Source organism: Opisthorchis viverrini (assembly GCF_000715545.1).
Source record: "Opisthorchis viverrini unplaced genomic scaffold opera_v5_579, whole genome shotgun sequence".
NCBI lineage: Eukaryota > Metazoa > Platyhelminthes > Trematoda > Opisthorchiida > Opisthorchiidae > Opisthorchis > Opisthorchis viverrini.
Window position 1 is genome coordinate 3,140 of NW_008752244.1, and position 26,635 is coordinate 29,774.

Sequence of the window (26,635 nt, forward strand, 5' to 3'; positions counted from 1 at the left end):
TTCGCGAGACCACCGGGACTGATACAGCTGCCCAGGTAAACGAATTTGTCTACTACCTCAATCGGTTCATCCGCAAGCATGAGACTAGGGTTCGAGCCCATCCAGTCTTGCAGTAGCACTTTACACTTTGCAGGTGTGAAGCGCATACCAAACCGGGAGGCAGAATTATTTAGATAATTTAGTATTGTTTGCAATCCCACGGGGTCAGATCCCAGAAGAGCTATGTCGTCTGCGTACTCGATATCTGTGAGCGGAGGCCCAAGGAGCACTTTGACTTCATAGGCATTAGAGGCTGGTAGTGAGTCTTCCATGATCGTATCAATGACGAAGTTAAAGAGGAAAGGTGAAAGAGGACAGCCCTGTCGGACACCACATGATGTGGTGAACTCAGGAGAAAGCTTCCCGTAGACCTTCACACGGCCGCGGCAGTTGGCGTACAGCGCCTTAATGAGGTTCATGAATTTATGGGGGACACCTTTGCTCCACAGACACTGCCATAGTGCTTGGCGGTAGGTAGGTAACACCAACGAGCAACCAAGAGCCTTGGACAGGAAAGAGTAACCTGATTTAACGCCGCTCTGATTGATGTTGACTCATCTTTGTACCCCCGAATTCCGGTTTCGTTTGAATTCACGAATGTTTTTGCCACGCCCCTGTCTTCTCACCTGTGCCGCCCGACCTGTGTGAATGTGTGCCGCGTGGATTCAGTAATACAAATCTTTATATATGCACATTTCAGAACCTACGTATGCCGTCGCTTCATCCTCTCGAACGTTGAATACCGCTGGCTTCCTGACGCCCTACGCTACAATCGTTTTTCATCCCGTGTCGACCGACAACCCCAGCGCCCTAGTAACTGCCTGGCTCCTAACATAAGTCTGCTTGTGTCATTAGACACGTCCATTTTTATTATATCCATCAGATACTGAAAATTCCGCCGCAATAACTCCTTCAAAGAACTGGAAAAAGCCGATGACCTCACTTCGCGCTATGCACTTTTGGCCACCAAAAGTGTCGAACACCAGCCAATCCAGTTCTGCCGCAGTGCATATCGAGTGAGCATGCACCATTGTAAACGTGCCCAACGCCCATTTCAGCACGCTTGGAAGGCCTCATAACTATCGTCAGAAACTCTGAGGACGGAGAGTAAGCTGGAAGCTAGAGAATCGGTGAAAATTTTAGATGAAAGCCACCGAAGGTGAAAACCCTTAAGAGAGATCACAAAATCACAAATCACTGAGAAAATGAAGAGCAGCGGTGCATCCTTTTTTCACTTGTGCCTTTCAGGTGAACCGCAGATGCTGAACGATAAGAACAAAATCGACCAGGGAAACTTGGGAAAAAGCCTCAATCCTGTGTGTCAATCTGTGAATCGGTGAATCCGTGAATAGCTATAAAGGCACTTCACTCTTCGATAAATGTCATATCCATGCCGTAAAACTCTCACTTAGATTCTGACGATCGTGTCCAATATCGATCTACAGAAGGATCAACTCCTGTTACAGAATCCCTACTGGGTCTGACATGAAATCACCCGGTTTCCACCAAAACGTGAACTTGAACTTGGGCCTTGTTTAACTATTTGAAAGGTGCACCCACTCACGGAAATAGGTAACGCCGCCCAATTGTTTTTGTGCTGTTTGCACAATTTCAGCATCGGAAAATGGTTTCGTGAATACGAATTGATTTCCTAGTTTTTTCGACACCTTTCTTACAGGAAATAATTGCTGTTTGAAAATGGAACGGACTTATGATTCGCGAAAAACGCAAAACGGAGATTCAGGTGGCCCAACTCCATCAGACAACACCAAACAACTCCTGTGTTTGTGTAACGACAACAATCATTGTGTACGCAACCCTCTCCCGTCGGATATAGTTCGAACAGGTGGATTGAAGAAAGGGATTGACGTGGACAGACATTTGGGTCATTGCGTTACATCGGTTGAAGGCGGCTGTTACACTGTCAAGGATATTGACTTAAATGCTTTGCGTGATTTCAACTTTAACAGTAAAGATCTTGCTATTAGTGGTTCATCATCATCTTTACTATCAGAAGAAGAAGTAAATCAACCAGCGGAAACTCTGCTGCACCCACAAGAAGATGGATTGCTTGTGACTAAACCACCAGAATTCAACGTGGAACGTTTTATACACGTGCGTTATGGATGTTTGTCGTCACATTCAAAACTTACCCTTTCTTGTAAGGGGCATTTAGTCAGACATCTTGTGCCAAAAGCAATATCTTGTTGTAATAACTCCAACTTTTGCAACGCCGAACTCGCTCCAGAATTCATGCATCATTCTTCAAACTTTGAAGCTTACAAGGCCGCCTTGGTGAATCATAAACTGTTCGATTCCAACCCGAATGTTGTTCGTCGTCCGAGAATTAACACGGAGTTGAACATTGGTCCAAATCTACTAAGTGGTGGAAAGTTGCTCTATGATTCACCAACATCAAAAAGTGCGGTTAACTCTGAGAATAAATTTTCAGACAAGACACATGCAATTAATTTGGTCCTTATAGTTGCATTTAGCATTGTTGTAGCTTTCCTCACCCTTACAATGTTGGGTGTTTATTACTGCTATAAGCATCGTCTCCAAAAGCGAAAGCTAAGAGTTTTGGAATCCGTATTGTGGTACCCTTCACCCCATAGTCATTATGTGGCTGCAAAGTGCAGTCAGTCATCCTCCATGAATACTGGTTTCGTCGGACACAACAAATATACACGAACGACTAAGAATTTTGGTAAAGTACACAAAGCAGTTGACCACAGCGGACCTGGAGGTTGTAGTTTACACACGGCCACGACGAGTTTGACGAGGACGGTCGTCGGTTCTGACGAACTTCAAGGTCCACAGTCCTCAAAAACAAACCGCTTCTGTGCTACACAGTACACTGTGAGCAAGCAAATATACTTGGAAAAGTTTATTGGCCGTGGCAGGTTTTCAGACGTTTGGTTGGGTGAGTTTTCAGTTGTTATAAAATGACTGGTTTCTGACGTTCAGCAGTCGAAGTGACGCATAGTAAATTCCAACACTTTTTATGTTTCACGCAGTTTTACTAGCCTACTGCGGTCTAACGTAAACCACTACAGATTATTTTACCACCTTTTTGCATAGATTTGACCTTTGTTCATTGTTCTTGACCTGCGTATACCTGTGCGATGCATATTTAACAAATTATCTGTAGCAAAATCATCCACTGGTTCATTAAAAATTAGCTCCAGGTTTAGTTAGTCCACCTTTATGTATGGTGCTCTTAACCCCTTGATTCTTCTTCATAACGAATTGGGAATTAGATGTTCCTCCGTGGATCAAATAATGACATTCAGCTTTTAGACCAGACTGAATAAAAGCCTTAATTTCTTTTACCTTTTTGGTGTCCAGTCTTCATGCTAACAAAGGCGCAAGAGTCAAAGTATTGTCGGGCTGACCAAACTTAGAATAATTTGCACTGGAGTGTTCAGCTTGAAGCACAAATATTCTCTTCATTGAGTGTGTATCTCAAGCACAAAACTAGATGGAAGCATGATGACTTTAAAGGAGTTACAAGTAGATCACGTATTCTTTTAGATCGCAATGGAAGCAGGAGCTAGAATAAAAATGGATTTTTATACTAAATAGCACATTAGTTCCAATACATCTAACTACTTTAGAATCTTGTACGTTTTGTAGCATTCCACACTCCAAGTTTCTAATTTCAAAAGCAAATAAAAAACACTTAATTATAATGTGTCTTTAAAATGTAAATAGTCACTTGATTTGAGTATTATTATCGCACTACACGTAGTCTGCAGCCCATAGGTGGAGAAATACTCCTGGTGTGCTAATGAGTCACTCTCACAAGTTCTATTTTGTGGGGAACGAGCGTACAGGTAAACCGTATCAAAAGGTTTACACCGTGGCAAAGGCATAACAATCTTCCAAGAGGTCACTCTTTAAAAGTTGCATTCTTAAACGCTCAGATGGTCAACTGCGACAAGAAGTTAGGTTTTACAGCACCACTACTGTTTCACCTACAGTCCACCTACAGTGCTGTATCTGCGCACTAATTTATCAGCTCCCGCCTTCAGTGCGCAGCTGCCTACCCCAACTCTCCGAATCATTGGTGAACGAAACTGTGGCAGCACTGTACGACAATTACGCGGTTATTACAGCTGACAATGATGACGACGATGACTACCGTTTTATACAACCAAAGCTTACAGATATTGGTGCAAATGTCTGGAAAAAGTGTATATATGGTAAGGTGACCAGCAAAAAATAATCTGAGCTTCTTTTCGACTTTGGTTGTCAGTCAGGTGCTTTATTAATCAGCTCGAACTTTTCAATTAGTATCCATCATTACGCACATCTTACTTTGTAATCGCACTGTCACATTTCAGTTACCAGTCACTCAGTAGAGATAGCGAAGGGTTTTCTAGTGGAGGTTGAGTTACATCTCGCTATCACAGGGTAAAGCTTTTCTGCACGGAGTATTAGACTCTGGATGAAAACAGCTGGAATGCACAAATAACAGGATTCGTTGGTTCTTGGGGCCAGAAACGTCTATGGGTGCGAGACATGGCCTCTGGAGACATGATGTGAGGGGTCTTCAGGTAGTTGATCACTGATTCTTCAGAAGCGTGGCAAGTTTTGGATGGCGTCAGCGTTTTAGTAGCGAAGTGATTAAGAAACAGGTATCACGTTGTGCTTCAGGTACTTCAATCGGGGAAAACATTCGACTACGGTGGCTCGGTCATGTGCTACCCATGCTGAAACACCGTCTACCGAGACGAGTGTTGTTCTCCGTGCCTCCTCCAGAATAGCGCAAACCGCGAAATGGACAGCGCATGATTTGGCAGACAGGCGTGAAAGAGACCACGAAGATATCGGGTATTTTTCGTGTTGTACGCTTTCCAGGATGGGGTCCCCGTAACCCCACCCGTGCTTGACTGGAGGCGTTGCAAGAAATGCCGCTAGTCGATGTCAGTGGCGTTCGTGCTGTCAGTTTCTTACCAGCTGATTGAGCCCCACTCCTTTTCTCTTCTTTTCACTCTAGGGCTTTTAATGTATATATAATATAATGTATATATATATATATATATAAACTAGACCAACACCTATGGTTGTATGGCAGTGAAGCATCTGTGCCAACAATGATGTTACTGTCTTTGATGATGATGAAATGTCCAATATAACTTAACGTTTGTCTTTGTGCTTGCACTTGTAAACCCATCTAACAAACTGTTTCATCCATTAAGAACTCTTGTCTATAGTATGATTAACGGCCCAGACATGGTCTTGTGGTATTTTATAGCTTTAGCCGTTACTCATCTGTAGAAGATTAACCAACTTTAGAAAGCTCTCAAACTTTCTCAAAGTTTATCTTGCCGTATTCTCTCAGCGTAAAGCAGGTCAACTCTTTGCCTTCCGTAGGCCAGGGCCTATAACATCATTCCCCGAAGTCTTTCAGTCTACGGAAGTTCTCTGAAATTTACATCCTATTTCACTTAACAGAACAATACTACCACGGAACAGTAACTAAGCGACTTAATTTTCCTTTTACCTATCGCTACAGGAGAATATCCTACTCAGAGAGCCAAATGTGTATTAGAATTTTATTTAGAGTTTCTGGAGTGAGGACGGTTATCCTTACGCTAATTCATACAAACGTTAAAGTTTGGGTATGCACATTCTTCGCTAAATTTTAAAATTACATGTATATATGGTGTGCCAATTTACTGTGAACTTAGATAATGAACGCTTGTTTTATGTTTTGTCTGCATTACTGCAGTGATGTCTGAGAAACGTCCGGTTTTGCGGTATCAACCACATTATTAACTACACAAGTTTAGACAACAACTGAAATGTGGTTGAAAATTAATTTTCCTGGAGTAGCACCGAGTTATGAGATTCCCAGAATAAACTTTTCTTGGAAAAAGACTGAGAACAAGATCTTGCTTTATAAGGCAAATCAGGACAGGTTTGGCATACTTGTTTGAGAAACCAAAAGTCTCCGTACGCGCTCATGAACGTGGATTCCAGCTGAGTCATCTTGTTCAGCTAGTGCTTCTACTATATTACAAACCTTGCCACTTGCTTTCGTCTAGTTTTCACAGTAAAACCGCAAGGTTTTCAATTTTTATTATAAAAGCTTCACTTGTACCCGGCACACCAAAGCTTGCTGATGCATTTGGCTTATATATTTTGATTACAGCAAACCTTTGGCGAAAAATTGAAACTTTAACCCTGTTTTTCTACCTGGCGGATGATAAATTATAACACTTTCACACCTTCTAAAGTGTTGTGGTAGCGCCAGGTGAACAAATTGCCCATAAAATTGGCGTTTCTTAACTTCAGGGATGTGGTTAATTCTGTACGGTGCTTCTAGCGGCACCTGTTCAGCAAGAAAGGTCCCAAATTTTTTGAACAAATTCCTATCTTAATATTTGCATACTTTCAGATGTGTATACGGAAGTCTCCTTGAAGGCTTTTCTGTAAAGAGTAGCTCTAGGTAGGAACATCTTCCTCCTCTGCTTCTGTTCAGTTTTGTCGTTGATGAAATATTAAGACCGATGCTGGAGGATCTTGAAGACCCCAGTGCTTACATTTTTGCTGGTGAGAACCTTGTTTGTCTGCTTTACTCAGACGACATCTTGATCTCCAAAGGAGAGATATAAGTGCTGTTGAACAAACTTGCCACATCATCTTTCGGCGTTTTTGAAGTCACCCTTTAGGACGTTGAGTCCATAGACGTGTCCTTTGGGGAAAAGTTTCCTTACCTAGGCACTTGTATTAGTACTGACGTAATTGTGCCTCTTGAGATGGGTTCACAAAGCCCGAAAGCACGAATCACGTTTAATAATGGGCATCCAAATGGTGCCGTGTACCAGGCCAGAGTACAATTTTTGTTGCGTGTTTGTGACCAAAAGACATGGCCGCTGTGCGAAGATGATCTGGGGTATCTTTAAGTTGTTGATGAACAATATCTCAGTTGTTACAATGGTTTTGGATGCTGTTGACGAATCCATAATAATGTAATCAGCTCTATGGCAGGCACATCACTCGCCTGAAAAAATTCAGACCAGAAACTACGGTAATTTATCTATATTTCGCGCATGCTAAATCACAGTATACCAAGACAAGGGTTCTTAGTATCTCATTTAGAATGGCGAAAACCACGGGATGAATAGCGTGATGGAGTAACGGTGACGTTTGCTTTACGTGACCAGCGACGCTCAGAGAGGTGACGACCACCTGACATCAATTGACTTTTTTACTGTTAGCTTGTTCAGGATTGTCCGATTGAGCATTTAAAGCTGCAGGCTGCCTGCGGTAATCTAGCATCTGACCCCTCCTCATGCAGGCTCTTATCCCTCTTATTTGTGAGCTTTTGATGCAAGTGAACAGTTTTTATGGCCGTGCTGCATTGAGATGACAGTGAAAACATTGATAACGCTGTCTCTTTGGATGACTATGCACAAATGAGAATACGCGCGCTAAAGGTATGCGACCAAAGCAACTTGTACTGGCACTTAGGTAGACAAAACAATCACGTGACTTCATCCATACAGTGCAAAGGCCGCTTCATCTTGCTTTTTAAATTCGGTTGATTTTCACCTGCAATTCCAAGGGAAAGACATCGTATACCTGATGAACGGTGCTCTAGATTGGCCGCTTCTGGCCGAATCTGTGAGCAATTTCCATAGGCCGGTGTTACTGTAAACTCCGTTGCCTAATGAAGGCACGGTGTGTATGGTATATCGAATTGTTTTAGTTCAGTGAACGTCGTAGGTGTGGTTGATCTTCCACGTTGTACAATGAGAAATGCCCCTGACGAGAAGTAATAAAACTCCGGACTTTTAATGAGTTTTGTTGATCTCTAAGTAGCTCTTAATCGGATCATGTACAGTAACAGTTAATGCAAACAATGCATGGTGGTTGTGACCCGTATTTGTGGGCACTCTCTGGCTCAGTATACAGTGGCTGATTGGTCAACACACCCCATATTATGACAGAAATTACTGTGTATTGGCATAAAGATGCCGGATAACGCACAATCTGTAGAGCATTTTGAAATCTATGCCAGTCAAACGGATTTCCTTTAGTTCACGCTTATTATCGTCGTAACTTGTCAAAGGGTTTGGGCTGAAAATGACTGTTATGCCAGAAAAGGTAATATGCAACGAATAAATGAGTCCCTAACCTCGCCGTTAAAGAATCCCATTCAGGATGCTACTTTCCCTCCTTTTCCCCGCCCCAAATTCATATTTATATGATGGTTTCCAGATCATGCATTGCAACATGCTAAGATCTAGGCTATTCATGGTAATCGAGGAGGGGAGGTTGGAGTGATGTCTAGTGCAGCTGACCTTGACCTTTTTCCAGTTTTTGATGGTCGGTCTCATTATAGACGGAAATTTTTGTCTGCTGAACGTTTCCTGGGACAACACTAACCATATGAAACTTGTTACTAACCTCTATGACATTTCTGTGGANTGATGGTCGGTCTCATTATAGACGGAAATTTTTGTCTGCTGAACGTTTCCTGGGACAACACTAACCATATGAAACTTGTTACTAACCTCTATGACATTTTCTGTGGAACTTGAGTCGCACGCTCTTCCGAGTTAGTCAGTGATTATAGGAAACTAAGAATAACAGTGGTTGGTATTTGTCTGAAACCCCAAGAAAAGCAGTGTATATATTTTCTAGGTTATCCCGCTATTGATGTGTAGAAAAAGATTAAACGAGGCGCGATATTCAGCGCAATTTTTTCCATAACAATATTTTAGTGGAAAAGTTGGCCTTAGAAAGAAGTCACTCCACAGGAATCAGTATACATTTTGGCTATTGAGCCGTTTTCTTGGAGCGCGGAAAAAATCGAATGCACTCGTTACTTGTTGGTCAATACAGATGTCATTTCTGTGAATCTGGTATCGATAAATAACAAAGCAGGTGTTCGATGTGTATTTTTCAGCTGGTTGCGGCTTACCGCACTGCTCCTGTGAAAACCAAAAGGACGTACGCACAACTATCCCATTATTTCATAGAAGGAAAACAATATAGACACCTTTATTTATCAGCTGACAGCGGCAGCACGCTTCATAAGCGACCGAAATGATAGATTTTTAGATGAGAATTCCATGCACCGTAATTCAAGAAGGTTTGCTTATCAGTGCAATCGATTTCAATTTTGGGCAAACCATAACTTCCAAATTTTGCCGAAACTTAACCACATCGTATTTGTTGACCCTGTTTTGTCACCCCAGCCACTGGTCCCGCATGTAACAGTGAGAACGATATCAAATGAGAAAGACGGCCCAGTGACCGTTGATGAAAATCACCAAAGTTATGGATGCTATGGAGCTTCCAGCATTCTTTCATCTTTATGCGCGTCAGTGTATCTATGCACAATATTCCGAGCAGCGAGGTTTCATATTTTTTTAACACCTTCGGTAGGTTTGTGTGCAACCTGACAGCATTTAAGACGAGCCTGTGTGCTTTCGGTAGACTAATAAATCATTTACCGAAACATGACCATCAATGAGTTATGATCATCGATAAGCTCGTAAACAGCTTATGGGTTCTCACAGTTGTCGAAATTGAATAAACCACGCCCTGCTGACACCGTGGTAAGAAACCATTTGCTACATGGTAACCTTTTCAAGTCGAACCACCACATGTTACGACTAACCAGCTGCTGCTACCCAGTTATCACGAGCAGGGGTCTTTACAAAAGACTTCTAGTATTCAGATATTTCAATGTACGACTACTAACGATGTCTAAAAAATGTCATATGGTGCAACAAGTTTTTTCAGACGACTTCAGTGACTGTAATGACCCTTTCATTCACACCTTCACTGGCCGGGCAAACGATAGTCACCCAAGCTGACTGGACAGTTATGGCTCAAATTGAAAATGGTGAGCCAGGATGCCTAACAGTCATGATTTTCGTCAGACAACATACTCAGTCCTCTTTAGTGAAGTTGGGAAACCGTATATGACCCGACCTATCACTTCCCACCTACGTAATTAAGATGATCTAAGTCAGATACCTGGGTGGCACTTATACGTGCGATCAGACGTTATTTCAGACGCGGTGTTAGCAGCTGTGCCTGATTTTGGTTCGCTAATCGAAGTCAAACCCCCAAAATGCTAGTCTTTTGGTATAGTGGCAGGCATACGAAGTGTATCACAAGTGAGGTGCAAGCTCTGTTTTTACCAGCCATGATGGTGTATGTCGATTCTCAAATCCGATCACGTAAGTTCAGTTTTTGAATATATGGCGTAATATCAAGCTAATTCACGATCTTCAAGTATCGTTTAGCTGTAGCATCTTTTCAGTGCCTAACTACCATGCCAACAGAACGAAGCCAGGTCGCCCAAGCATAGACAGGGGTCTTCAATTACATTCAAGCTTAGTCCACCAGCGTCATACTTTGCGAAACTCTAAAGAAGAAAGAAAGACAGCATCATTCTAACACAAGAGAAACTTACTTTCCTTGAGTAGTTACTGACTTACCTTCACTATAGTAATCTGAAGACTCCAGTGATGCACGAATCATGTAGCCATTTTAGCAAACTAACAACTGAAGCTGCCCTACAGAACTGAGCTGCATATGCTTACGTTGGGCTTATCCTGGTTTATTCAGCCAGCTGTTTCCGTGCCAAAAACGTTGCAATGTGACGCTGCATCCATTTCCTAATTTAAAGTTTGCGATGGAAGCTAATCTTCTGAGTACGTGTTTGTGAAAAGGCTAATAAAGTCTGATAGACCATAGATCAATGAAGCGGCATCTTAGTGGTTTACAAACTACGATTACTCAGTAAGACACTAAAACTGCTCCGTCAATTGGCGCAGTTATTGCTTACAATGATGATGGCTTACAATACGTCTGCAATAAACCACTTATCTCAGAAGAAGAATCGCGAGCAACCTGTGCAGCCTGATCCCTACGCTTTCGTTTGATAAATTCCAAAGCACTCAACTCTTATCGTCCTCAACGTTGTTAACTATTCGTATTTTTACCACATACCCTATGCAGGCGCCTCCAAACACATGGATAAAAATTGAACCCCACTGTTTGTAAATGAATAATTCAAGGAGAATTCGTCGCTCTTAGACATTGTTCACCAAAATATACATAGTCAAACCAGCTACCAATTTACTTAGACTCTTTTGAAAGCGCTAGTACGTGAGTTTTTGCCTTTGTGGAACACAGGTTAGGTTTCCAGCTAATTTACTGACAGTGCCTGAATGGTTCTATGCATTAGAGTCAGAAGCTTAAACGTAAATGACGACGCACTGCATTGATGTTCAAAGTTCCCCAGCTGTTTGTAGAACAACCTACAGACAGAAAACGCATGAGGGTTGCTTTTACTGGGCTGAATTACACATGGTGAACATCACTCTTTCCATATTCCAACTGCTTATACAAGTGTGTTGTCCACTGAGTAAGCAAAATAACAAGTGATTAGGTACTTGAGTTTCCAAAAAATAAAGTAGTCTTACTTAGTATCTCCTGAAACGCCATCGGTTGGTTTGTCAGCATCGTGTTAATTAATAAAATAATAACAAGTTCCCGCTTTTTGGAGAGAAGACCCATAAGCATAGATCACGGAATTCAGCTAAGTATACAATCCTATGCACAGCCGACATCCGTACAAGAAAGCGATGAAGACAGTACTGTGTATAAGTCACTGTTGAACAGTTAAACTCACCTATTTATCACCAGAATTAGCTTCTTTCGTCAAATATAAAGCAGAATAAAACAGTGACAAGCTTACTGGTGTTTCATGCGGACAAAAATGGTTTAGTTTCCAAAAAGTAGTCCTCTCAAATGCGAAGGAAAAATTTCGGTAACCCAGTGAATCTAGATTTCAATGGTCTTGGCTGGATTCTTACCTGGAGCCCTGTAAATGGTTGTCATCCCATGTTCTGAAATGTAGTTTTTCACCAATAACGACAGCCAATTTTATTATCCTTTTCTTCTGCCCTCTTTTGGGTGCTTACACAAACTATTAGGCCGAACTGTTAACTGTTGGACTCGCGACAGCTTATGCATTTAGGTAGTGACCTTGTTGCAAGGTTATGTCTAACAATTCAGTGGATGTGAGTTTTAAGGTACAAGTTTGGAAAGTTTGCTCAGTTTTACGGCGCAAATGACAGATTATTTAAAAAAAGCGAAAAAAGCAAAAAAGCGATGAAGACGACTTCTCCGTATTGATTACTTACTCCATCGCTTTGCAGGCCCATAGCGATGGACAAGGGTGCTGTATTGATATATGATTGCTTCTGGGTAGAACATCTTTAGCCATGACCGTACACACTTTAGTCAGTCTCCAAGGAATGAGATTTCATTTTTTGAAACGAAAACAGGTAAGGGAATGCTTTAAAGTATTCGCTACTCCTAGGAAACCAGTTTTTGTTTGTGACGTTGACCGCCCACTTAGATGTTTTGCATGCATTTAAAAGTGAGAATATATCTCCTCGTTTTCCCGAATTTTTGCCACTATTCAAACAAGGATTGACATGTTTAACGTCATACATAAATTACCAGATCGTTCACTTTCGCTACTATTCTGGTAGTTAACTTACAAGTATCAGGTTTACAGTGTTTTTGGAATTCAAACTACAGATCTTAAAATGGGGCTTTACCTAACATTTACACTTTGTCCAGTTATCCTCGAAAAAACTAGTTATTACGCTCATATGAAATAGTTGTATACTGAAGTATTCATATTTCCCAGCGTCGTCTAATAGTCGCTCAATAGGAAGACCTTTTCTTGTTAGCTGAACACAAAGCCTTGAAGTAAATTCACTAAAATATGTCGAATTCACGGGTCGAAAAGACCACTGTATCTTTCGGGGCAGCACAGGAAGAACAGCAAGCAGGCAAACTAACCAAACCAACACAGACATGCGTTTGCCATCAGTTCACCCACGCACGCACTTGGTGTGCATACAGCCTCGGATCGATAATTTGCAGCGGAATGGCTAGTCACGATGTTTGAAGAATTGGTCACTGCCCACCCCAAAATGCCTTCTGAATTCCTAATGGGGTATCTCTGCAGTTCGCATTTATTGACAAGATGGCCAACCGGTGAATACCTGTGATGGAGTGACGAAGGTCATACAATACTTTCAAAGGAGCCGTGTATCCGAATATTCTTCCTAATTACCGTTACTAGCTTGCTTTTGTTACGATTATGCATGCCTGATTCAGTTGGCAGTTGAAGAATGTAGTACGTTTCGTTCGAATTTACACTCCCTCTGGTGCTCACTGTCTGTTGTGAACATCCTCGGGTTACAGGGAGGCTTTCCCGTCAGTATTGTCCGTGAAAATCGGTTAGGGATTTCCTTATTACATCCAAGATAAAAATGCGCGGGGCGATGGTGATATTATGAACGTCAGTGTTGACCTGTGTTTCTTTCATAGCAGTTGATGGCTTGGAAAGCGGTGTGACAGAATTTGCAGGATTCTTCCCATCGCGAACGTTCAGCACTCCGGACCCCTCACAAATAGTGAAAGCGTTTTAAGAAGTGGTGACCAGTAAATCGCCACCAGTTTTCTCTGAATTCGACACACATCAGTCGCAGGAAATTGAGTTTTCAAATGAATTTTGTTAGAAGGATATATCTTCAGCTTTCTCCTAAATCTTTCTATAACCTTGCGTTACACGGAATTTCTTTCTGAAAGAAGCTGAGTCGTTTACACATTCGAATAACTCTTTGATTTAGGAAGTAGCATGCTTTCTATCTAGCTGCAGGCGGGAGCCACGAATAGGTTACTCACAGTCTCGTGTCGTGCGACATCGGGCAAATTTATGAAGTGTCGCTCAATAGTGGGGGACGTAGTAACGAATGGATAAATTGGAATAAAAATGGCGAACAAAGGACCTTCTGATAGGATTGAGTGTGGTCGTATTACCTCATGAGATTCCATTTCGTTGTCTACTGTCATTAGATTAAACATGAAGAAACTCTGAAAAAAATCAAATCAAGTGGGTAGAAGGAAGGTCTAAAAACAGAAATTTCCATTTTCATAGAGGAAACTACTCCCGAAGTTGCTCAAAACACTTCGAAAACTCACGATCGATTTGGCCCTCCTTGAAGCCCATAAGATAGGCGCATTTCCCGGGTTTCCGTCAACCCAATGTTCCAGTTGAAACCAATTTGGACAGATTTTTTGCAAATAAACTTATTTATATATCAGTTTGGTTTTTACCTCGACTAAACTGAATCCCTCTTTTATGATATTCTTCAACTGAATGCGCTGCACGAAGGCCGCCTTATGTGTCAGTTGGTACGATAATCAAGATATCCCAATATATTTTTATGAAAACAATCGCTCCTCGACAGTTCAGCAACCTTGTGAGCAGTTTCCTTTAACGAAAATGTACTGAGATATCTCGAATACCGTACAAACAGAAACATACGGTGGCCTTTGTGCAGCACATTCATTTGAGGAATATCATAAACGATAGATTCAGTTCTCCCGTGAAAACCAAATTGATATGCTCATGATCATTATCAGCTGTAAAACCGCGTACTTGTTGTACAGTGGTTCTAGCTGTCGTTTTTGGTCAACGATGGTTTGGAGAGGTGGGGTAAGTAACTGTGCATTGGAGACGGGAGCTGGTAAATTAGTGCGTGAATACAGCACTGTTGGTGGACTGTTAATTGGGGGATTGGGAAGAGAGCTATGCATTGAAGGCAGTAGCTTGGACGCTTGAGCGCCACTGAGGGCGCGACTGTGCTGTGCCTGACAATGTCTCTAACCATTGATGTGGCCCGTCTCGTGGTCCCCATCTAGCGAGGCGGCAATGACCAGTGCAACTGAGTTTGCTGGTAATGGGTTTCATACGTCGCTACCAAGTCATTGTTTGACTTCTGTTTCGTCTCCATCATTTGTGCGGTTATGCGGAAAGAACCCTTTGATGAAGTCAGTCGACTGGTATACACAGGACGTGGCCAAGCCAGCGCAACCCATGCAGTTTGATCAGTCATCTACTTTGAGTGAGGTATTTCTTCCGAGAACCATTCGACGTACCTCAGCATCGCTGATCCGGTGTTCTCACCTGAATCGGGCGATGCTCCAAAGACATCGATGGCCAAACGCTGAAAGTCTTTCGACGTCCTCGGCGCGCATCAGCCAGGTTTCCTTATCGGTATGGTAATATGGAGCGGACCACATCATTGTAAACTCAACTATTGACGGGTAAGCTGATGCCTGCCTACGTTACAGATGATGCCAAATCCTGAGAGCTGCTCTGGCCTTCCCAATCCGGATGGAGATATTATATTTCGCTATACCACTAAGGCTGATACAGCTGCCGAGGTAGAAGTCGCTATGGTTTATCGGATAGTGATGTAGAACTCTCATCCCAAGACTAGTTACAAACACTTTAACATAATATTGCATTTTTTGACAGCATGTCGAAGTACCTTGACGATGAATTCCTTCAAAGCAATTCCAGGAAAGCCTTCGGCAACGTCAAACTGCCTCTCTTTCTGGGGTGAACAAACTAGTGAATAAAACTCCTGGTGAATAGAAGTTCGGCTTTTGCTACCAAATTAATTTTTGTCTGCTACCTGAGTGTTTCAAGATTACCCGTCCCTCAACTCAAACCTAGTAATCTGAATCTTTCAGCTGCAGCACCCTTTTGGTGCCTAACTGCCATGACATCCGAAGGAAGCACGAGAGCTCGGATACTGCCAGGTTGCCAAAGCCTAGGCAGTGGAAGTCAAGATGTAGAGTTCGGGTTCGAGACATGGATCTTCTGCTTAGCAAATTTGCGCTACAAGCACTGACTCTTTTCACCGAATAGCTTTTCAGGTATTTTGTGCACACGTTTTAATTGTACCTAATCTTACTGTCACTCAAAGCACTTCCAAACAAGTTGTGTTGTGGAGAACTTAGGTATGTGTATGCATATTTGCAGTCAAAGCGTGGTTTCGAAGAGTTTTTCTATAGCTCTTCGTATTTTAAATAAATCTAATTGAGGCAACCTCCTAAAGAGGGATTTTTAGTTTTAAACAACCAAAACGTTCTATAATTTTTGTTTACATCATGACGAGGTTGAAATTCTAGTCGTTTTTTTCTATTTTATAAGATGGAATTTTGATGAATCTAGTATAATTTTAAGCAATTGCCAAAGCAAACACTACAACTACCCTTAGTTGTTTTCATGGTCCTATCTGTATTTGCTTTCAAAAAGATAATGTTTGTGTGAACTTACAAAAAATAGGGAAACTATTTCATCTGCTTTCACCTGCGTTCACACAAGTTTTATAAATTCGGCTACGATTCGGCTGTTTTCTCTCGAGATTCTTACATCTTTTGCTTGGGCTGCCAGATTGTGTTCAGTAAATTTTCTGGACTTTATATAGTAACAATAATCATGTGTCCACATGCTAGTAAGCTAATCCATAGCACAGAACATAACCACGGTGTTTTTGGTAAGTCATGGAAAACGATTTGTGAACGTTAGCAGCGATGTTCTGGAATGAAGTAATAAGGAATGATGGAAACACTTACCTGATTATTAGGAATAGAAGTCTGAGGAAGAAGGTAACTCACCCCACAGTACAAATGCTTTTAAAATTATGAAGTCCTTTTTCAGGACTCGTTTTCTTTTTTGAGGAACCTTTGGACAGAGGGTCAACGTACTCCCGGATGTTTTTAGTGATGATCTTCTTGACAGCTCTATGTGGAATGACGCTGACCGTCGTGTGTGTCCTAAAGTGCATCGTTCCATTGGAATGAAATTCAAGAAATGAAATTCGAAACTGAATTAGAACTTTTGGCTCTTTTTGATAGTAATTTTTACTGTAAACGTTTAAAAGCTTAAAAATGGGATGGTCTAAACCCGTCTCGGTGTGATTTCACAACCTAGAAACATCCTGTCTGATTGTGAATTTTTCGGTGAGTAGATTGATTACAGCGTGTGTCTTCGAAGTGCCGAGGCTACACCTCCTCTTTAAATGCCCAGCAAACATGGTACTAATCAATATTCACTTGACTTTTTGCGACTAGCTTCACATGAAATTGTGCGGCACCAACCGTCTTTGTTCACGTTCTGTCTGTGTGAATGCTTTTTCCGCAACATGCATCATTTTGTGAAAACATTGCTGATCGCGAAGCCCACTAAAGTTTCACGTGGCGCTGACTGGCAAACAAAAATGTGATTACACAAAAGTAATGCACATTACTGACAAGTTGCCGGCGAATGGGTGTCGGGAAAATCTTTGATTTGTATGAGGCTGGATGACTATTCCTAGGAATTGGTAGAAAGAAGATTTGCGTTTCACAGCAAAACCCGTGAGATCAGTAATGTTTTTTTGCCAGAGTACTTGTTATATCACGCTCCTACGTGTCTTCCACATTGCTTCAAATGCTAGGTGAGAGTGGCTACAAAACAACCGAAGAACGTTTCCAAACACTATGCTTTGCAGCTATATGCACGATGTGTTTGTAACGTAAATACTGCAGCTGGTATTCGAAGTGGTTTTCCTTTGTGAATGATTGGTGTGGACGACTGGACACCAGTGAATAGATAATGCATTGGATTATGAAAGAAATCCTCTGGCTGTCTGCTTCATTTTCAAATTTTACATGCGCAACGGGGCATATACATTTGTTTCCACCAGTCATTTTGGGTGTTACATCCGGCCAGTGAATTTCACTGAGAAGACCCACGATTGTAGTAAACATGAACTGAAATCACCATTTTTCAAGACAGGTTTGCTTATTCAGTTTTTTTCACAGGGGCCGAGGTTGAAGCAGCAGAATATATACGTTTGCTGTACTCCCAGTATTTGATATCCAAAGTCTTTAAACCACCGGAAATGGGGGTATTATGAGTATAACCAATATCTGTTATTAGGGGAGGACGATGACAAAAAGAGATGCACTAATCAGAGCACAAAGGAAACGCTTGCATTCATTGGCGGGATTCGATAGCCAATTCTGAAGCACAAATACAGTATGTTGTCTACTGAGACAGGCGGATGTAAATTCCAGCTGCAATCAATGCAGGTTGTAGTAAAGTCCGAGTACAATATTTCATGAGAGCAATATATATATATATATATAGCAATATACATAGCAATATATTTTGCGAGTGTCAACCTGGAGAAGTCTTGGAACGAGACTAACGTTTTAACTGGTCGTAGGCAATCAGACTCTGTTGCACTTCCACCTTTGTTTGAGAAAAATACTATATGGCTTGTCACACACTGTCTGCGGCATTCTGCTTTCATCTAAACAAAAAACGACCCCTCTGATTGCCAATGAATGCCCATTCACGTGAGACGGCCAACGGAAAATTTGATACGCACAATCCTTTGAAGGCAGCCACAGATGGGCATGACTGAGCAGTTTTGTCCTAAACGGGAATACCGCGTAAAATGAAGTTAACAAAAGAATACGCATTCCTAGTCATTTCAGCCCATCGGCTTACCTGAATTTCTTTGAACATCTTGTAACCTTAGACAAATTCAACATGAATAAATCAGATGACAATTGATGCTGGGTTGATTAATGATTGGAATGCTCGCACACCCTAGGCCATATCAAAGGGAGCGGATTAAGTACTCGACAAACAGTCCATGCATCCTACGGGTAGTGTAAATTAAAAGTGCTTCAGCCAATCAGAGGTATGTGAACTAAACCTTTATCTTAGTGACCTTTCAAAGAATACGCAATAGCAGTTTGGCAGACTGAAAAGGAATACTGATATATTATGTCTGACGATTACAAAGTGGGGTCTGATCACAATGAATAGCTTTTATGAACCCTATTTCAGACCTATCGTAAGTTGAAAAGGATAACTTTTTTCCTGTTAGGACGTTCTTTCATTCCTAATGACGAGTCATTGGAGATTTCAGTTCCACCTAAGGCTAGTCAGACTTCAAATTGAGCTATTCCGAGAGAATGTTCGTCCTCTGGCAAAAAAAGGAAAATAATTTCACATTTCTCAGAACACCTCAACTTTATATCTTGTCATCCTGGGACATCATAACATTCTAAGAATCACCTCAGATCTTCTTGAGGAATTTTTTTAGGCACTCCTTGAAATATTAGAAAAAGATCCTTGTTGCCTTCACGAGTACCCATTTGATCGTGTTTCACCTTTTCTTGACCTAGCCATATTTGGGATCACAATTAGTCTCTCTACATTTGTTCATACATAGTTGTGCACATCAGAAATTATCTTATCAGTTGATGTGGTAATCTCTTCCGGGGAAGAAGCCCAAAGAGTATATAACATTATTCATTTCATCGATCCAGACATCTCCCTTTGGAAGAACCGACTATTACGCACTGGATGTATACTTTTTTATCCTAGGCTACCAAAATGTCAGTCACTTGTGCGCTTTTTTGGATAACGTTTGTCCGGATGGCCCAAGCAAATTCAATAGTCATTCACTTACCTCGCATGAATGCGTCACCCAGCGGTGCATAAATTATTTCTTGACTGGACTTGATGCAGCCCAGACAAGCAGTAATCAATTAACAAGTGCAGAGCTGATAGGTTGTCCTCATTTTCTGTGAAATGGATGGTTTTAAACAAGCGCTTATCTTTTGTGTGACCACAAGAAGATGTACTAGGTTGCGAAAACAAGACACATCTAAGCAGTGAGAACGTGACGGAAATTGAGATGTCGTCGGTTGTTACATCTCACAGCATAGATTTTGTAATTTTGCTATCCTCCAAACTATTCCAAATCGCTACGTTGCTATATTCGTGGTAGACAGGAACCTTCTCATAAAAGAACACTGGTGTCCCGCAATAATGTGGTATGAGTGCTGGTCATTTTAGTCCTTTTCGTGAGGCGATGATTCTTTGGAGCTTGATCATCAACGAGTTGAACTCCCAATGTAATGTTTCTACTTTTTCACTAACCTATTTTGGAAATCTGATATGGCTGTTTGGTTCGGGGTATTTGCTTCTTCATAGGAGACTGCATTTGAGACCTCTGTGATACGTCTGTGGTTGAGATAAATTTTCTTCTTTAGATATATTCCCATTTCGCACTTTTCGTTAGAAACATAAACCCAGAGTCAAGAGGCTTTGTGAGAATGGTTCAAAATACACACCTAGAGAGGTGTCCTGTATTGGTGAAGACGCTGAACATTTTTCTGTCTGCCTGCACCTGAAGCCGGCCTCATATTTTTCACATTTTACTCTTTGGTGGATTTCGTCGAGGTCAGTAGGTCTTATTGCTGCAAGGAAATTCATCCCATCAACAAGCGATCATGATAACTCATGGTAAATCTCCCTAACACCTAATAACTGAGAGCCTGAAGAATGGTGAGAAGGCTGGTGGATTGCGAAGGCCCAGAGGATGGAGAAGGTCTTTGATGCAGGCAGCACCAGCGTCCTGTTTCAGATGACTCGATAAGCCGGTCGAAAGAAAACATTTATTAGCGAGGAAGGCGGAGCGACAAGTCGATTGCAAATTCGTCATCTTGAGCGACGGACTGAACACCCTTGAAACAATTCAGATAGCCTCCTTTGATGCAAACCTTCGGAAGAACCCAGCAAGCCTGAATGGAATGCCAGCACCTTTAACAAAGGAGATCCAGCGTGTGATGTCCTTCCTCCGACGGGGCAAGTCACCCTGCCCGGATGGTGTGCGACCCGCAATTTTCAAAAAAAAACGGTGAAGCGCTGGTGAACAGTCTCACGATCTTACCGCGGATGATTTGGGACGAAATCAAGACTTTAGTGAAGTGGAGTGCTTCAACAGTGATTACAGTCTTGATAAAAAGCCCGACACGTAATGCGGAAACAAACATGGCCTGGCAAGTACTCGACAAACAGTCCATGCATCCTACGGGTAGTATAAATCAAAAGTGCTTCAGCCAATCAGAGGTATGTGAACTAAGGGTCAAGGTGTCTTCTGGTATTATTTTGCCCAGGTTAAATATCGAAAGAGACAGGTTGGTGAGAATCACATTGAGTTAAGCCGTGTCCGAGGTTGCATGGCACCTCTTTACATTGAGACAAGCTCTCGATCTCAAGATCACTCTCTCAAAATTCTGCATTTGACCCTGTCGGTCGTCGGAAACCTTGGCGATATTTGATGACCAGAAGTGTTCCAAATTTATATCCCTTATGAGGGAACTGTAAACAAAAACCTGTTGGTGCGTGAGATCATACAGCAGGCTTTCGCCTGAGATCACTACGTCTTTAACTTTGTTATCGATATGCTGCTTGAAATTTCGCCGACTCTGTGTTAAAATTCGGGGACCGAACTGCTGCTGGAAGGTTCACTAACGGACATTGAGTATGTGGCTGATAGTGCGCTCCTTAGCACAGATCCTTCAAACGTGCAAATCATCTCATCTCATCAACATGATTCCTCCGCACGGCTCTGTATCGGTTTCCTACCTACATAGTGTGAAGTGCTACAAGAGTGGGTGGGATCAAACCCAAACCTTGGGCTTGTAGATGAGTCAGTCGACGTGTTAGATAAATTTGTTTACCTGGACGGTTATATAGGACCCGGTGGACTGGCTGAGGACGATATTATTCCTCGGGTCGGGAAGGCCAGGGGATCTTCTGCCAAACTTTGACACGAATGGTACAGAGGGTACTTCAGTTTGTCTGTCAACGGCGAATCACACATCGCAAAGTTATTATGAATAATACTGCTTTATAGATCAGAGACGTGACCTCTACGGGAAGAGGACGTACAAAAGCTATCAAAGTTTGACCAGCGGCGTCTCCGAAGCATTGGTCGGGTTTAATGGGAACATCGGACTAGGACGTCTGAGATACGCCAGACAGTTTTAGGAGGAAAAACTTTCCCTCGATGAACGATTTACTCACGATTCATAGGTTACTCTGTGCTCTGCATGCCAGAGGACTAGTTGCCTCGCATGCATAGAACAGTTAAAGCTCGAATTTGCAAAGATGCAAGTATATGAAACTCACAATTCAGGAAAAAGAAGGCTTCGGTGTTTTTGTGTTCTGACCGAAGCGATTGACTGTGTCGTGAGCTCGAGTTAAAGGCATGTGATTTCAAGCTGTCTTTTCATGAAGACAAGGGCTACATTTTTTGTTCACCCGCACAGCTAAGGTGTGCGTTCTCGTAGTAGGATACTGTAATGCAAATGTATGCACTGATGCGCTTTTGGATACACATTTGCCTAAAGAGATGCCAGCCAGAAATTCTCTGTTGGATTCTCTCTGCCAGTTGTATTCTCCGACGAGCCCAAAAAAAGACCCAAACCTGTCGTGGGCTGTCGAAGAGCTCTCAGCAACCTTATGAGTAGTGTATTACATCTAGAATAAAATATATCGATGGACGTAAGTTTGCAACATTGGCAAGAAAGCCATGTTTGTCGGTCAGTTTTAGCTATCTGGCGACTGAGTAATTAGATGCCCTCATCAAAGAAAATATTTCATTAGCACTAAAACGTTGCTACCATATGGCTAATATTTATTAATTTACATGTTTTACTTATGTTTGGGTAAAGCAACAAACAGTTTGCTACGTCGGTTTGACATTCATCCAGTTTTGCTGACCACGAACCACCTCCGTGACCGAGCTGCCATCGCTATCTGAAAAACAACGTCGCACTGATCACATGATTGTCTGGTTCAGTGACGTCAGAGGATGGCATTGTCTCAAGATAACGTGATATGGACAGTAGAGTGATGTACCAGAGAAAGGATTATGGCGACATACAGAGCTAGGCTTGTATGTGGCCTGGTTTTGATAGAGCGGAGAGGCGCGATTCCAGGTGACAAGTTGTCTTGAAATAGTTTATTCTATCCAGAGTGAACAATAAGCTCGTGTCTAGTCAACCGTACATATGGTAGAAGGATAAGCCTCTGATTCCGGCATCGGATTTCCTGGGTTTTCAGGTTACTTCTAGATGCAACGGCCGTGCAGGAAGAAATAAACTTTGTTAGTCGTTGCCGACTTTTTCATTCCTACCTTAAATGCGAATTCTATGATATCGGTCTCGAACTTTATAGCCAGCCCCCTAGAAAAATATGCTATGTGTAAGTGGCTACCAGAATCTGTCCTAGTATGAAAAATTTGCAGCGATTATAGGGTAGCCTTTTAAACTATTCTATGAAGCTTCACATATCCCTATTTACCGACCCATAACTCATAAGAGTACTGCTACTGATGTACACTGTGGGTGTAGGGTCTTGAATTGAATACAGGGTTAAACATCTGCGGTATAAAGAGTGCAGAAATGAGTCAAACCATTCTTGGTTTGCCTTAGTTTTCGTGTAAATCAAAACAAAACCATTAAATAACTTTTTAAAGCCACCGCACATAAAATATACTGAATGCATTAGATAATGCTCCGCGCCGATTCCTGAAGTCGCTCACGACTGTAAATGTTAATGAGAGTAGGCTTTGAAAAATGCCCGCGGGCCGAAACAATTCAAACGGCTTGCTCTTCTGATTCACCATAAATGCGTAACCGCTGTTTCGTTTTGGGCTTGATTTTAACTCATCTGGCTCTCTTTTTGCGTCTGATTTGGACAGCAATTCTCCGGGGATACTTGAACTGTTTGAATATTAAAAATACTAGCTTGCGGGCAGGTGGATATCTTATATTGAATTATGACATCCAGACCAGACTGTACAGTGATTTATTAGCTCAAGTACGTTCCAATGCACTCTTTCCTAGTCATCAGAGTTGACGGCGGGGTGGTTATACCTTCCATTTAACTGTCGTGCTCATACTCCACATACAGGTCAACACATTACTCAATATTACCTACACCCATGGAAAGCCTCGAGCTGCTGATTCAGCCCTGAATCTGAAGAGCCTAAGTTTGTGACAAAAAGATTGCCTACATGCATTTCGGGATCAATGAAAATGGATAGCGTTTTGGGTGTGCTACAGAAGAGAATGGCGTTTAGGATGCAGGGGTTGATGGAGGCTTCAGAAACAAAACGGTAGCAACCAACTAAGGCAATCCTGATCACGTGGTCGAAGACCTGTCTTGTCTCGGCCAATTCGCTACGGTGCATCAGGTTGTGTCTCGGTCATTGTATGATTTGAACGTAATTCTGATGCGCTTTGATGTCTAAACGAAATCTCCCTGGTATTTCACCAACATCATCATTGTCAGCGTACTTGTCGTACAGTGGTTGTAGCTGCCACAGTTTCGTCCACCGATGATTAGGGGATATTTACATCCCATCATCTTTTCCGCTCAGTTATCGCACAGAATTTCAAGATAATAGTGTTTTTAAAAGTCAAGTAACTAAGGACCATTATTAAAATTCGGACAGCCCACAGAAACCAGGTAAAGTCAACAAGTTTACAAAGGCTAACATTCATGTCTAAAAAGGCACAGGTGCTTAAACATCGTCTTTGACGTTCTTGTATTAATGTCAAAAGCCATATTTCAATCACTGCCAGTGATATGATCGTGCTGGTTTTTGAGTCGCCATGATCTGCCTTGTAAGCCTTAACAAGAATTAGGCTGTTGCTAATTTTTCAGCGTCCAGTGGAAACACATATCCAGATAAAACAGTGCATATCGGGACCTTTCTCGAAAAAAATTCTGATCTCAATGACTTTTATTGATAGCCTTACAACACTTAGCGACCCAACTGATATCATGCATGAAGCTGACCACATAAATGTTTTGTCCGTCATTTTTCGTACTTTCTTCGATTGTATGTCTTTAGGGAATTTTCAGGAGATGAAGTTCGTCGCTAACATGAAGTTTTGTTCATGTTACATGAACACGTTTTATGTGTTGGTGTCAAACTTATGTAGTTTTGTTCGACAAAACAGGGTCCTCGCGTAATATTGCATAGCTTATTTGTATAGTGACTGTAACTAAGACGGCTTGTATTTGCATTTATTGTTCCAGGTACTTGGCGTGGCGAGCCAATTTTGGCGAAAGTGTTCCATTCCAGCGATCGCTTAGCACAAAGTGTTTGGCGTCGAACCACAAATGCGTACCGCTCCATGCTGTTGAGGCATCAGAGCGTTCAAGGATTGATTGCGGCAGACTGGGTTTGCTACCCACAGGACTCCCATAAGGCTGCTTTGGAGGCCGCAGCTGTGCAATCGATTTTCAAAACCCCCACTTTATGCGCCATGCTTATAGGAGAACTACACCACTGGGGCACACTAAAGGATTTGATGAACCAGAATCATTGGATTTCCTATTCCACCGATCACAGTAGTGAAGAAAATGATGCGTCTGAAAGTGTGCAACGAGTGTACCGACTCGTTCGAAGGGACGGAAGTCGATCTGGGCCACTTTTGACCGCAACTGATGAATTGATGCTCACAATTGTTATGCGTCTGGCAATGAGCATAACCCAAGGATTGTGCTTCTTGCACTCGGGTGAGTCTGTCAGTGGTCGCCAGAACGGCATCATCGGCGCTGGCCCCTCTTTTTCCTTTTTTTCCGTTGTGTGTGGTTTTGGCGTATCTAAATCCCGAAACAACTTACGGATTTTACACATTCTAGGTGAATGTCTGCACAAGACGAAGAGTCAATCCATTCTGTGGCTTGTGAGCACTAGAATTCCTCTGCTGACTGCATGCCAGGGACAAAGTCTATTACACCAAAGAACCTTACCTATCGATGTCGACCTCTGCCTCATGTTGATTAGATCGATCATCAATTTCTGTGCACTGCACAACAGGTATTAGACCTTGTTGGGCACTATGGATGTTAAGAGAAACCTCACCATTGCTGTGGGAACAGGTCTTTTTGAGCATGAAATCTTACTACCTTCCGTTTGTGTACGGATTTCGCTGGTGCTATTTCTTGTGACTATGGAACTTTTTGACGTCCGCGAGAAATCGACGAATGGATCAAGCAAACGAAGAATCGCTTGGTCAGTGATCAACAGCTTTTTCCGTTTCCCACGATAGGGGTCCTAACGTGCTTGGAAGTGGATATGTTCCCCATACCACTGATTGTGCGAGTGAACCGTCCGTACTCGAACTATTCATGTTTACAAGACGTGCCTGGTTGGTTAAGACACATCCAAAGCATAGCACGCACCGGATAAATAATTGCCATCTGGCATACGACTTAGCCCGATCTGTGAATGGCGGGATATTGATAAAGAATAACAAAAGAACCATAGATTCGGATTCGGATTCGCTTTTCCGGTTTCCTCAAACATTGGTAGTTCTGACTGTCATGTCTGGGGATAGGCTGCTCCTTGAACTGGCTGACTTCTCAATAGCCGCTGAACTATCACGAAGTGGGGAACGCTTAGGGACAAAGGCCTGCAAGTATTCCCTGGCAATATTTTGCGGACTGTTTTACCAATCAGAGTAATGGTGTAGCGGTGTGTAGTTTACGTAAATCCATCTACCTATGGACGCACCAACTCGATTGTTAAGGAGTGATTCGTAGCAAAATTTTCAAGGTCCATGAACATACCAGTCTTCATTTAAATGAAGTAAGCTACAATCATTCCCACCAAACCCTTGCATAGTCTATATTTCATGTTACTCAAATTCTGCAGGTAGAGTAGCACACATAAATGCATCTACACAAAGAAGTTTAACTTCCATGGGTTGCAAAGTAGATGAAAAGTCGAAAGAAATACTCAGAAAAACCACACGACTACACTGAACTTTGAATCCATGACTGGTTTTGGCCGTCTGGAGACGGGTGGCA

The 26,635-nt window shown here is 42.1% G+C and overlaps 1 protein-coding gene across 1 annotated transcript in view; it reads left to right on the forward strand.

Annotated features, from left to right (window-relative positions):
* Positions 1–1,657: 1,657 nt before the first annotated feature.
* Positions 1,658–26,635, forward strand: part of T265_11784 (hypothetical protein) — a gene marked incomplete at both ends in the record, with an annotated part of 56,478 nt that continues 31,500 nt past the window's right edge. Inside the window, 2 exons of the mRNA XM_009178544.1 lie at positions 1,658–2,962; positions 24,857–25,339. Coding sequence (XP_009176808.1) covers positions 1,738–2,962; positions 24,857–25,339 — 1,708 coding nt within the window. The remainder of the gene's footprint in view (positions 2,963–24,856; positions 25,340–26,635) is intronic.